The 14,332-nt window shown below is 44.3% G+C and overlaps 1 protein-coding gene across 2 annotated transcripts in view; it reads left to right on the top strand.

Annotated features, from left to right (window-relative positions):
• LOC147734776 (cystine/glutamate transporter-like) overlaps positions 1–14,332 on the top strand; it is a 157,690-nt gene that overhangs the window by 68,145 nt on the left and 75,213 nt on the right. For both annotated transcript variants that reach the window (XR_015307540.1, XM_086953057.1), the window contains exon 5: positions 2,841–2,940. Coding sequence is in view for 1 of the 2 variants with exons in the window: in XM_086953057.1 (XP_086809183.1) it covers positions 2,841–2,940 (100 nt within the window). In the remaining variant the exon portion in view is untranslated. The remainder of the gene's footprint in view (positions 1–2,840; positions 2,941–14,332) is intronic.

Here is a 14,332-nt window from a genome sequence, read left to right as displayed (position 1 = left end):
GGGCTCAGAATATTTGTTCCTGGGAATTTTCAGCAGCAATGCATTCATTATTGCATTAATAATGGGGCATGGCAGCTCCATAAATCTAGTTTTGTGATGAGACCAGTGTCCAAATTGTGAAACCTGATCAAGCCATACATATCTGTCCTGCGAGCTACACCCAATATGTTGGTGATCAGTCTGCAGTTTAATTTTTGGTCATACATCTCAGAAACTCTAGCCAGTGTCCTGGAAATGCTACAGATAGAAGCTCCCTGAATGACTGCATCAGAGAGGTCCTTGTTTGTGAAGGATCACATTGTATGGGAACCTGTCCAGCTTAACATGCTGGCTCTGTCAGCCTAATAGCCTCTTGGAACAAAACCCTGGTAATGAATATAAAGACAGCCCTTGACCACTTGGTTATGTGATTGCAGTGAGGAGACTTCTGCCTTCAAAAACTGGCCTTCAATGGCTGTAACACCGGGGAAAATGCCTGCTGGAATAAACAGGCGGCTCAGGTCTGATGCAAAGAAATCTCTTGATGTCGTTATAGCCATATTGAGTATTTCAGAAAGTAAATTCTTAATAATAATTGATGAATAGGGACACACATAACAAATATCAGACACACAGTAGAACTATCTGATGGTTTGAAGAAACTCACAGGCTCTGGCCCCAAACAACAGAGCTATTAATCAGGATAACAGAAAATATTATCTCAAGCATCACATAGCAGTGGTATCCCTCATCTGACACATACCCTGTGTTGCATAAACTGAGTCTTTGGCTCAGCTCCACAAGGTTTATTTTCATATTCCCGGGAAACACAAGTGAACTTAGTCCAATGCACCAGCGCTGAATGTGAACGACAGATTATAGTCACCCTATAAAGCCCCACCGAGTACATAAAAGAGGTGGTTTCAATATTTTTGTGTTGACAACAAGACGCAGTGGTAATCCAAACGATCATTCATTAATGGTTTACACGCTCAAGAGCACTTGACATGGATTCCGTACTTCAACATATTTATTTTTATATAGTTATTTTAAATTGCAGACACCTAGTGTATATAATATTGATAAGATCACAGAAGATAATAAAAAGCAGCTAAGCTTTTCAATACCAGTGAAAACATAGAAAAAGCGTAGCATAACTATTTAAAGCTCTTACACTCTCACTGTGCTATCTCTAGGCCTTACGTTTGTTCCCCGCAGATAAATAAATAATACGCCTGAGTTTTTGGAGGTGGTGCTCATATCTGGACAACTTGGTTTGTTGTCTGTTTGGAATAGTTTGTCAGCTATTTAGAGCACAGGGCCAAGAGGTAGGAGATTGTGTCTATGAGAGAACACAAATCTGGTACTAGTTTATGAAGGCAGAATGGAATGCTTCAGAGAGCCTCGGGGGTCTTGCTGGAGGTCTCTGTGCTGGAACAACATGATCCTTACAACGTCTGCAGGTATTGGCTTTAAATAGTAGAGGTATATCTCACGGTATGTAAAAAGTGGTTAGCTTTTAGTCATACAACCTGTATCCATGTTTCACAAACCTACAAAAGATAGCTACATGATTACTCTAGTGCCTTGAAATTTAAGCTTTGGATTTAAACAAGTGATGTAACTGTCAGATGTCACCAAATTTACAGATTATGTCCTGCTATGGCACAGTTTTCCACAAGATGATGAAAAGCAGAAATAGCTTAGTCTCATACTCTTCAGCTATTTCCCAAACTGCACAGACATGACAGCTTGAAGCCTTAGACTACCAAGATATTCCACATGGTCCAGTGCTCACATAGCGTGGCTGATTAAACATAACATACATCTAACAAGTGAGTACCCCATAATCCTCTACAAGTCAGCAGTGAGCTAGGACTACCTCACCTGAAGTCCAGCTTCATATTTACCTCTCCACTCCCCCAAAACTACACTAGTGACTAATTTTCTCTCTTTTCCTAGTGTGTGTCTCTGCCATTGTGAATGATGCCAGTTTTTTGTATACCCCCTCTTCCTGCTACCCCAGTCAACAGACCTTTTGTAAGCACATCTGTCCAGTTATATTGTAAGGATATTATGTGTCAAGACGCTGTAAGTTCTAACGTGCATCTAATACAGAATGTCAGCAATATTTGTCTCCTTTGTGTAATAACCTTTAAATCCAATAACATTTTGACTTTTGTAACTGGGCGAATGTGCTTAGAAATAGGCTCTAATCCTTGTTAAGTGAAATATAATTGCAGCTGTAGCTTTCACCACTGCAAACACTTACTTATATTATTGGGAAACCAGTTCATCGCCCACCATTGTGTTTTATAGGTTTCCTACAGCCACAGCAATGTACCTAGGATCTGACAACATTCTTGTATTCGTTAGGACCACCCTAACCCTGCTCTAAAGAGTTGAAGATAAGCCTCTTTAAAGTGCACAACATTATGCTGCTGTAAAGGTCCAAAAACCAGCTTTCTCTCTTATCACTCATTGACTGTATCCTTGCCCTTGAATATGTACATAGCTCCACTGTATGTAGCTAGGTTTGTGCTATCCAAAATATCCACATACATACATACTTACATGTTAAATTGTGAATTAGTTTAAAGTAAATGTTTCATGTCTAGCATCACAATACCTGCAAGAATATCAGATTAACTGAGAAAGTCTCATTTGCACAATTTACACAGTGGATGAAGAAGAAATAAAAGGCGGGTATGCTATTCTCCTGACTTCACGTTTTAAGTACTCTGATTGATTGATTAGGCATTTAATTTGCTTGGCCTCGTAGATCTTTCATGTATGGCATATGATCTGGTACACATCTTACACACTTATGGAGTATTTTTTATAAATGTCTTTCTTTTTAGGTCACTATGAAAATTTCCAGGATTCGTTCAACACCGATTCACTGGCATTGGATAGGCTTCCCCTGGCATTTTACTCTGGAATGTTTGCTTATGGTGGATGGTGAGTGATCCTACTTTATTATGTGCACTAATCATATCACATGGTCCTTTTTCACGGCTACTCTTTGAATAGAGTCTTTGTACTTGTGTCCTAGATTACATTTTGCAAATCAAAGGGGTTTGATCGAGTAAGGCCTATTATGTGGGGCGGGGTCAATGTCAAAACACAAGAATGCTTAGAACCCCCACGTGGCCATTTTTCAACATTAGTTTGAAAAAAGCACAACATTCCCATCAATCTTGTGTGCTTGAGTATTTATCTCAAATATATTTCATGCTTATTTGCCATTCTCTTGATTGCAATCATATCCAGCTGGTACAAACAAAGCATCAATATACACAAAAAACACAATAAAAATTAATCAGTACTAGTAACAACACAAAATTACATAAAACAATAGAAATTCGAAGAAATACTTTTTTTCCACTGAACAATAGTGAGTTGTTGCCGCTCAATCCAAGGTAACTCACTCCAATGAATTATCCTACCCCTTATATAAAGTCATGGGGTTATATATTCAGTTTAATGCTCCCACGCTCAGCGTTGTTTAAAAAAGGGAAATATTTAACCCCTTCGATGCTGATGACGAGCTCAGCTTGTCATCAGCCACGGGGGCGTGTGCGGATGACGAGCTGAGCTCGTCATCTAATTCGGCTTTTGAAAAAAGCAGCGTAGGGGAGAAATCACGCAGCAGCGATGCGGTTAATAGGTCCTTTACATGGAAAGATTCATATCAGAATCATTGTCAGTAATTTTATGTTTGAGGTGGTACTCCCAATAGATCCCCATCAGAAAATGCCAACATGTTTCCACCTCATATACTTTGGGGGTTAGTAAAGACTCTTTTAAGGTCATCATTAGGGCAAATGATTTCCCCAAAAAGTTTCAGAAAATGTGGTGTGCACCACAATTAGCGCACATGCATGGGTGGCTCATTTAAGAAACGTTTACAAACACATCTGATATAGTCAGTGTTGATTCAAAACCTGAGGCGCCAAGATTTTCCCTCAGTATTGAATTCACTGAGGAAGGAGGGGCAGAAACCATTTGAGAAAGCCCTGTCTATAAAGCTCTAGGGCATGTTGGGATACCATTAGATCTGTATAAGCTGGAAGCAGATTTATCTGCACCCCTTATACCAAATGATGCTATAAATGGTACTGTGCATCCCCCAACTGTTACATGCTAATCTCTGTACTGGATTGGTCCATGAAAGTAATTGGCACTGTTAACAAATCATATCCTAGGCCACTGATAAAAAAATTGTCTCTGACCTATAGTATGGCTTAAGAGCTGACTGGAAACACATGAGCAGTGCCACAATTTGCATTTACTAATTAGTAAAAATACAAAAGCTAATGGTGGTCTTGTTTACTTAGCCTTCATAGATATGGCTTGCACTTTTACCAGTGGGGGTAGTTCCAAATTATGAGAAATGTTAGAATCCATGGTAGTCGAAAGGGTCCTGGTGTTTTTCTTACGCACCCACTATTTAGACCTTAATACCACTATTATATTTGGGCTCAATGGTGAACTAACAGGGAGAATTGGCAATATGTTTTGGCAGCTATTTTTTCTATATTATATCTTAACAGGTTGGATCCTGTCTCAGCTAGTAAGAGCAGGTACATTCAAGTCAAGTCAAGTCAAGTCAAGTAAAAATTTGTATAGCGCACTACTCACCCGGAGGGTCTCAAGGCGCTTGAGGGGGGGTGTTACTTATCAAATAGCCAAGTTTTGAGTTGTTTTCTGAAGGAGAGGTGGTTCTGTCACTGCCCCTCTTATCGAAATCTATAAAAGAAAGTGCATACCTGTTTTAGCTTATGGCTCTTAGCTGTGGGGTTATAAAGTCACAACATATCTGTTGGATGAGGAAAATAGAGTATGCAGATGTGCCCTAGGTGTGTTACCCAGGCCACCGATGTTTGCTGTCCATGAAGAAGTTGGACTATCCTATGTGGAAGATTACATCAATTTGGTCCCTCTAATCAATCAATCAATTAATATTTGTTAAGCACACAGCTGCTTCAGTAGAAGTTTCCCGACGCTCAAAGCAGGCACAGAAATCCCACCACATTATCCAGGTTGCCAGGCATTTAACTTTCATTTAAAAATAACCAATGACCCAGCCAAGCAGAGCATAGGTGGCAGACCATTCTAGAGCTTGGCCTTAAGCACCATGAATGAGCTTCATCTGCTGCCGACCTTACAAAAAAGTTTGGAATCTGCAGTAAGTGGAGATTATTAGATCTTAGCACTCTCTCTTGGGTGTAGGGGATCAGTATGTTCCATGGATAGCGAGGACCAGATCCAGAAAGTGCCCTAAAGGCCAGAGTAGTAGCTCTAACTTAAATGCGCTTTACCACAGGGAGCTTGTGCTTTCGCTTCAGATGGGGGGAGATATGCTGAGGGAGGAAAACTCTCTGTATTTAGTCTTGCAGCTGCATTTTGAAGTCTGTATGTCAAACCAGCATGCAGGCTGAGATAGAGACTGTTGGCAGTCCAATCGAGAGGTTACCATAGAAGGAACAATCGTTTTACGGATCTCTTCTAGGACCAAATACACAAATTTCCTTATGGTTTTAAATTTCAGGAAGCAGACCAAAGAGATCAGTCTGATTTGAGCAGAAAAGGAGTGGGCTGAATCAAATAAAATGTCTAGATCCCTAGCGGAGGAAGTAGATGTAGGAAGGTGGAATCTGACTACATGGTTGCCCCCACTTTATTTCTGGTGTTCTGATGTTTTTTGACTTAGTTTGGCTGGGATCCTGCTAATCAGGGCCCCAGCCTATCTGCTTTCCTCTATAAATTTGATTGCATGTACATTAGGTACACTCCAGATTGGTTATTAGGCTACCCTTGTGAGTCCCTAGTATATGGTACCTTAGGTACTAAGGGCATAGGTACCCCAGAGGCCTACCAGGGGCTGAAGCATGTATTATGCCACCCCTGGGAAGCCTTCCAAAATGGCACCACAGGTCTGCTACTGCAGCCTGGGTAAGGTGGTGCATGCACCCCTTACTAAGATATAGGCTACCTATATCTGCCTTATATCACCGACGCATATAAACCTATAAGTCACTCCTATGGCAGGCCTTGACAATCCTGAACGCAGAGTGCTTGGGTTTGTGTGAGAGGGTGCCCAAGCATGAGCAGGACCCCTCTGCAGCTTTCGGAATCACTTCTCTGTAGCTGTTCTGTGATGCAGCCAGACCATATACTCTTAAGTTCATTATAACCTTGTGGTTAATGCTAACTTTGGAATGGCTGCATGGAAACATGCTGTGTTTGGTGTCAAACACTTGGGAATCCTACCCACGCCCGCCAGTCCTCGCGGCGGAGGTAGAATTCCACCCTTTTAGAGGGAGAGACATGTACACACTGGTCTAACCGGTAATAGTTTTAAAGGGCTCTGGCATCACAAAATGGATGCCACAGCCACAGACACGGGTCTAACCTCCTGCTGGACAAAAGTCCAGCAGGGGAGGCTAGGACAATAGGTTTCCTGTCACAGGGAGGTGTAACCACCTCCCAGACAGGCTTTAGTGTATTGAGGCTGGGTGGGTGCATTCAGAGAATGCTTTTCAGACAGTGCTGGGGAGACACTTGGTGTCCCTGTGCATATTCCAGTTCAAACCGATTGCTGGGGCCCTCAGCTCCTGCTCAGGCGCGAAACTGGACAAAGAGGAAGGGGTGTAACCACCCCCTCCCCAGGTCCTCCCATAGGTGGGCCCTTAGAGTGGGACCTTAGAGTTAGTCCAACCCCTAAACTTATTATAAGTATAGGAACCCTGTTCTTAGGACTTTAGATTACCCTGGACGAACCTCTGCAACATATATCCTGGAACTTCGACATTCTATTTTGACTAGAAGATGGAAGAATCTCCCTTGGGGTCAAGGAGGGACTCCCCTGTTCATACAAGCACCAAAGAAGCATCTTGCCGGTCTGCATTTCCGAGGCTCCCTCCGGATCCTTAAGGATTTGCAACACAGGACCCAGACTTCCAGACATCTCCGAGGCCGACAAGAGATCACAGCAAAGCTGAGACCTGTAGCCTTCACGAAACCGTGGAATCGGGACCCCTGGACACCGTGCACATTTGCAAGTGCATTGGTTTCCCGAGCTTTCCTGAAGTTGTGCATTGGGCTACTTGTAGTCCAAGTCTTGAGCACCAATTGCACTGAAGATTGTGGGCCTACACTCCACGAGTGTTCCGTGGGCCCGCTTCTAGCATTTGTGCTCGAGGCTCCTTCGCGGTCCTTGGTCTGTCGACTTGTGGGTCCCCACGAAGGTAACTCTTCTGTTTCTTGGGCATTCCTGGTTGCTCCAGATGTGCCCTGACTCCCCTCCAAGCCAATCTTTGCTTTCTGCGTGGGTTGCTGTTACCAAGGCTGTTGGGTCCAATCCTAAAACTGACACCACAGCACTCAACATCCTTTATGGGACAGTTTGAATCCAGCTCCTCATCATCCTCAATGCCTCCTGGACATCGTGGCTGAAGAGTCAAGCTTCACCTTCTTCACCTGAAATCACCCGACATCAGTTGACATCTTCTCCTCGCCTTCCTGGTCACTGGCTAGTGACCAAGACTCTGTCCCCTCTGCTTTCAGCTTCCTCTCGACTCCGATCCAGGCTTGGATTCATCCGGACACTTTCGACTTGGTCGCCTGCAGCACTTTTCCGCAGCTCGCCATTGGAAACAACGACGAAACCCGACACCAAAAGACACCTATGCACCCGGCTTCCCTGGTTGAGGTAACTCTAGTACTCCAGTGCTCCTGTGGGTATTCACTCTAGAACTGCCTAGTTCTAAAGGGGTTTGCTCCAAGTCCTCTTCTAAGTGTCCTTAACTTGTAATTTTCCAACCGCGACTTTCCCCATAGAAGTTAATGGTGATTCGCTGCTGTGTTTAGACACAGCACGCGTCCCCCGTGGGTCCCCTTTGTCACTACCTTGGGTGGTTTCTGATGGCCCCAGCGGTTCTTCTGGCTCTAGGCCTTCTATCTATGTCCGTCCTGGTTCTTATACCACTTTCTTAGTATATAGTTTGTGAGGGCCCTAGGGCAAAACATATACTGTGCTAATTTACTGTGTGCTAAACAAGTTTACTTGATGCGCTTTTGCCTCTAGCCTCAGAAAGGTACTAGAGGAGTATGTTTAGAATAAAGACATATATTTTATTTATATATACCTGATGTGGTTCACCTTTCATTTGGTCATTCATGAGATTATAAACTGGTAAAACAAGCTGCTTTACATTCCTTCAAGACTTAGCCTGAAGGCTGCTCTCCACAGCTATCACTAGGATAGCTTTCTATATAGGTTGCCTTTAAACCTACCATCAATGAGGGTCGTTTGGACTGGTGCAAGGTGCCCACTAGAATAGTGGACAGCATATGCCAGGCCAAAAGTTTGCCCTTTACATAATAGGGCCCCTGGTGTGGATGCTGTTGATCAAAAATATGTGCTGACACACAATAATGAGTGCTGATGACCCCCACCTGTGACCTCAGGCGCAAATTCAGCACTTGCTGGGACAGCGATTGGGCTTCCAGTTCCCATTTTCTCCTACACAAACCTACAAATGCAAATAGTTTCCAATAGTTTCCTGGCAACAACATAAAAAGTAAGATCCTGTCTAGTTCATGTTTTTGCTAACCATTAGCACACCCGAGGTTGCCTTTTAGGATTCACCTCTCACTGAAAGGCAAGCTTTGGCAGTGACTGCTGCATCAATGAGTACATTTGTAACAAGTGAGATGCCCTAATCACAAATATAAAGTCCAGACGTGGGTCTCATGCTCACTGTACCTCTTTCTGTCTCTAGCTGCACCTCTCTAATAATGTCCAACAAGTCTGAAGTTGGTCTGGAATTGCTTGTCTTCCTGTATTGGGGGACCTGCCATGGAAGTATGGACCAACTGTTCCTACCGGAGCAGGACCAAGTGTGAATTACATATGCATGGTCCCTATCTAGAGTGGCATAGTGGGTGAAAAGGTTATTTACTGGAATGCACCCTAAATAATTTCCAGTATTTCACTCATCACTTTTTTGTTTTTCTAAGCGAGACATCTTAAACCTGACCATTATGGCCAGACATGGGACTGTGCTTATTCTGCCTTAGGATAAAAACTGCATCAAACTGATGAGGAAAACAAGGAATAAACCATTATGGAGTTGCTTGTTTTTTTGACTCGATGTTCAGGTTGGACTGTTCCCATCATAGTGGGGCTAAGTTAGAAATGCTTATGGTTGGTTCCTGTCTGGAATGCCAAAGAGGCAAAAAAACTGGAACGCAGCAGAGTATAAAAAGTTGCTGGGATGAATTCGAGCATTCCACTCATCATGTTTTTTTTGTTTTTTTAAGTAGTCCCTTGGTTACCCAGGGACAGATTCTTGTAATACAAAACACTGCACTAATTGCAAAAGTATTGCGCTGTAACTGTTTACTCCGTAGATTTTTGGTCAAGAGCTCTATAATTTTTTTAAGTAAACAAACAAGGATTGATCAATCAATCAAACAGGTGCTTGTTAAACGCAGCGCAGCTACTCACCCGTAACGGTCTCAAGGCGCACGTCGTCCGTTGGGGAGGGAGGGCTTCCGAGGGCGGTGGGCCACCAGGTGTAGTTCCAGGCGTCGGGGTTCGGGCCGATGATGAGTGCTTCTGTTTTGTCGGTGTTGAATTTTAGGCAGATGCTTTTCATCCATTTGTCTACAGCTTCCATGCCTTCTTGAAAGTTGTGTCTGGCGCTGTTGGGTTTGTTGGATAGGGAGAGGATGAGTTGGGTGTTGTCTGCGTATGACACAATGTTGAGTACGTAGGTTCTATCGATGGGGGCGAGCGGAGCCATGTCGATGTTGAAGAGCGTAGGACTGAGGGAGGATCCCCGGGGGACTCCGCAGGTGGTTGGTGTAGCGTCCGAGAGGAAAGGAGGGAGTCTGACCGGCTGCGTTCTGCCGGAGAGGAAAGAGTGGATCCAGTCGAGGGCCTTGTCCCGGATCCCTGCGTTGTGGAGTCTGCGTATAAGGGTACGGTGGGAGACTGTGTCGAACGCTGCAGTGAGGTCCAGGAGGATGAGGGCTACTGTTTCTCCTCTGTCCAGTAGGGTGTGGATGTCGTCTATTGCAGTGAGGGGGGCAGGTTTTGTGCTGTGTCTTTTTCTGAAGCTGGATTGAGAGGAGTTGAGGATGTTGTGCTCTTTGATGAAGGTGACGAGTTGGCTGTTGATGGCTTTCTCGGTAGCTTTTGCTGGGAATGGGAGCAGGGAGATCGGTCTGTAGTTTTTGAGGTCGGTGGGATCTGCTGAGGGCTTCTTCGGTAGGGGGTTGACCTCGGCGCATTTCCCGTTGTCGGGGAAGGAGGCATTCGCCAGGATGCGGTTGATGGTGTGGCGGAGCATGGGTGCAATGGTGTCAGCAGTTCTGTTGAAGATGTGGTGGGGGAAGAGGTCCGTGGGGGCCCCGGAGTGGATTGACTTTATCGTCTTCAGTGTGTCTCCAATGGTGAGGTGGTGAGGGCTGTCCAGTTGTCAATCGTTGGCTTCAGGGTGTCGAAGGTGGTTTGTGAGGGTTCAGTGTGTTGGTCGTCTTCGTCGAAGTTGTCGTAAATCCTCTTGATTTTGTGGTGGAAGAAGGTGCTGAGTCTGTCACAGGTCTTGTGAGGGAGGGATGTCAGTAGACTCGCTGGTGGGTTGGCCAAACTCCTTGATGATGCTGAAGAGTTCTTTGCTATTATGCGTGTGTGTGGAGATTCTGTCTTCAATTGCTTTTTTCCCAGATTTCAGTGGCGTGTTTGTGAGGTGGTCGGACATTGAGGAGGATGCATTGCAGGGTCTTCGGTTCGTTCTTGTTCCTGCGGGCGTGTTGTGCTGGCTCCGTGTTCCTGGCGGTGCTGCAGGAGTGCCGGCAGGGCTGGCAGCTGAAGGGTCCTTGGGTATCGGCTGGTGATGCTAGCATACAGTTGTTGTTGCGGCCTGGGTTAAGTGCGTGGAGTGCTGCTGGGTCGTAGCATTGGCAGATCCGAGATCCGTGCAGACGGGCCATTAAGTAGGGGTCGGGGAGGGCTGGACAGCTGGGAGGTGGGAGCGAGTAGGGGAACTGGAACGGGCTGGTCGCGCTAAGGGGAGGGGCCTTGGGGGCAGCAGGAAAAACCGGGGAAAGGAGGCCAAGAAAGCGAGGAAAAATTAAAATAAAGTGAAAAAGTGCAAAAGGAATAAAGGGTGAAATGGAGCAGAGAGAAGCAAAGAGAATAAAGGGGGAAACAGAACAGAAAGCGGAGAAAAGCAAAGAAAATAAAGGGTGAAATGGAGAAAAAGTGAAGAAGAGCCTGAAGAGTGAAGAAACTAGAGGGTGACAGGGAGCAGAAGGAGAGTCTGAAGGGGGCAGAAGGCAGACGAGGAGGGCCTTGAACACCAGCGCTACGGGAGTGCAGGGGCTCACAGAGGGTCTCACTTAATGGAGGAGCTGCGAGGGTGAGAGAGGAAAGGAGGCCAAGAGAGCTATGAAAAGTGAAAATAAAGTGAAAGAGTGCAAAAGGAATAAAGGGTGAAAATGGAGCATAGAGCAGAGAGAAGTGAAGAGAATAAAGGGGAAAATGGAGCAGAAAGCGGAGAAAAGCAAAGAGAATAAAACGGTGAAACAGAGCAGAAAGCAGAGAAAAGCAAAGAGAATAAAGGGGGAAACGGAGCAGAAAGGGGAGAAAAAGTGAAGAAGAGCCTGTAGGGTGAAGAAGCTGGAGGTGACACGGAGCAGAAAAAGTGGCTGAAGGGGGCAGAAGGCAGACAAGGAGGGCCTCGAACTCTAGCACTATGAGAGTGCAGGGGCTCACAGAGGGCCTCACTTGATTGAATGCTTGAATTAATCTCAGGTACTGGTAATTATTCTGGCCACATCCCAGTCCATCTTTAATTTGCACACTATGCCAGCTCAGCTTGGACCCAACCATATGCAAATCAGTCTCGACCCTGTTCCAATGGGAACATTCAAAACAGAATAAGGTCCTCCTTTAACTGGAACAGAAGCAAAAAAGGACCAGTTTCACCCTGATTAGGGCTCATCAGTCCGGTATAGGTTGGTTTAAGTGAAACAGTTTGCAATGGATCCATGTCTATGCATAACAGTCACTCTTAGGATGACACGCTGACCTATCCAAAAAGTGGTAGATAGAATGCACATCCCAGTCTGTCATTATTTTTCACTCCAAGGGTTGGAAGGCTACCACAAATGATTGCCAATGGTTAGACTTATAACAAGCATCCTCTCTGTGTGTGATGTAACACCCTAAGTGGCCAAGTGCATGCTAAGGTGGTGGTCCCTTGCTCACCTTGCCACTGGAGCGAAGCTCATCCTTACTGAAGAACTCCAGAAGAGCTCCAATCAGAGATAAACCAGTCTTGGGCTGCTTGTATGGAAAGGACCTGGCTTGGTAGTTAAGGATGCACTGTTCCCAATGGAGTAGAACTAAACCTGATTTGTTGAAGGGGTGGGTCTAACCTGAGGTGGTAAAATGGGCAAATAAATGGTGGGTTGTAATATTACTCGAGCGATTGCCAGTGGTTATACCTTTTGCAGGCATCTGTCATGTGGTCAGGATAGGACTAGCAGAATCACAGCCATTTACATGCTCACATTTCTTACGTTCCCTTCTCTTTTACACATGATGGCTTTGGACATACATTTGCATGTGCGTCAATGCAGGATAACAATCTCTGAATCTTCAATGCTTACATTTCTACTTCGTGGGTACATTATCATGACATCTTGAACAATTTGCAGGAGGGATAAAGTTCATTGTGCCCATGTCATATTTGTTATTTGTCCAGTTGGTGACACCGCTATTCAACTATGGCCTAAATAGGGGTTGCGACATGACCAGGTGGGTTATTTTTATAAATACACAACCACTTCCTTGTTAAGGCAGATGAACACTCAGCTGACACTCCGGGGTTACCACATGTCAGAATGCCAACTCAGCTGATTCCTATGCCCCAACACAAGAGATGTCCAGCTGTACACCAAGACAGACAGTCTGATGACACTTACCCATAGGTAACGGAGAGTTAGTTCACCCAGCGGGGATTTGGCAGTTGACCCACCCTAGGCAAGGCTAGGTTAGTGAGCACTTGTTAGGAGTACACTTATACACAGTACTTATATGCCTGAATATAGACACTGTCTTAGCACAATGGTGGAAATGTTTATTCTTTTCACTGTTCTTGTAATCCAGATTACGCTAATCTGCTTCATTCTACAAATAATCGCAGCGCACATATTTTATTCAAGAATAACAATGCTACAGTAGTGAAGCCTGGCTAAGTATTTCTTGTGTACCTCTGGATATGCAAGAGAATCCAAATGAAAAGGTTCTAGATTTGTGACCACAATTTCCTTGGGGTATCAGGGTAATCATGTTCTGAGGTTTCACACACATTTGTTGCCCTATAAGGTTAGGGGGTTGGATGGTACACTGTGAGCTAGGCCAACATATCATGAGGAATCAGACTCACACTATCCCAATGTTTGTTGTTCGACAAATGCAAAGTTTTACCACACTTGGTACAAGCCATACAACACATCCTCCCATCACCTTTTGTGTATTTGCTATCATTTTCTAAGCACATGCCACTTTATGGGGTCATAATTCAGTTTTAGAAAGTGGTACTGTCTCCTGTTGTTTCTATTGTATAAATATTTTAACTACTCTGCCTTTCAAAATGCAAATAAAGTCCTATTCACATGTAACAGATAGCAAAGACTCTTTATTTAATATATTGTGCATGATTACTACACCATCCTGATTTAAAAATCGTCTATGAAATATTGGTGTAAGCTTTGACTGCTCAAACTAGATACACTTGGAGAGGTAAAACCACAATGAAGTATTTGGTGATACATTTGAAGTAAAATATACTGGAAGGCCTGGGAAACCTGTGATAATCAACAGTATTCCCCCGGTATACTGATACTCGTGCTGTGTTATGTTTGCCTATGTTAGAAATAATTACATGTCTTGTTCTAGACTGTCATGAGGAGAACTCTTACTTACCCACAAATTCGATTTTCTGCATCATACATAAAAGGCATCCCCATTGCTCATGTATACTACAGTGTATATGGTGTGACAGGGGGGCTGATACTCATCTCACTAATCATTAGAAGAGACCCAAAACGTGAAACAATGCCAAAAATGTATAGCACAGCCATACTCCATGAGCTCACAGTTTAACTTCCCAGTATTTCGAGTGACAATCTGTTCTTTAATGATCTGTGTGCTAATCTCCAGTTACATACACCTAGTTTATTTCCTCCAGCTCTTCTCCAAGCCCAATGTATGTTCTCTAAATTACAGCTCCAGGGGTGGAGTGGGAATCCCTGGCCTACAGCTCTATTT

This window comes from Lissotriton vulgaris, chromosome 1_2 (assembly GCF_964263255.1).
Source record: "Lissotriton vulgaris chromosome 1_2, aLisVul1.2, whole genome shotgun sequence".
In the NCBI taxonomy this organism is placed as follows: Eukaryota; Metazoa; Chordata; class Amphibia; order Caudata; family Salamandridae; genus Lissotriton; species Lissotriton vulgaris.
This window is presented reverse-complemented; position numbering and strand designations above follow the sequence as displayed.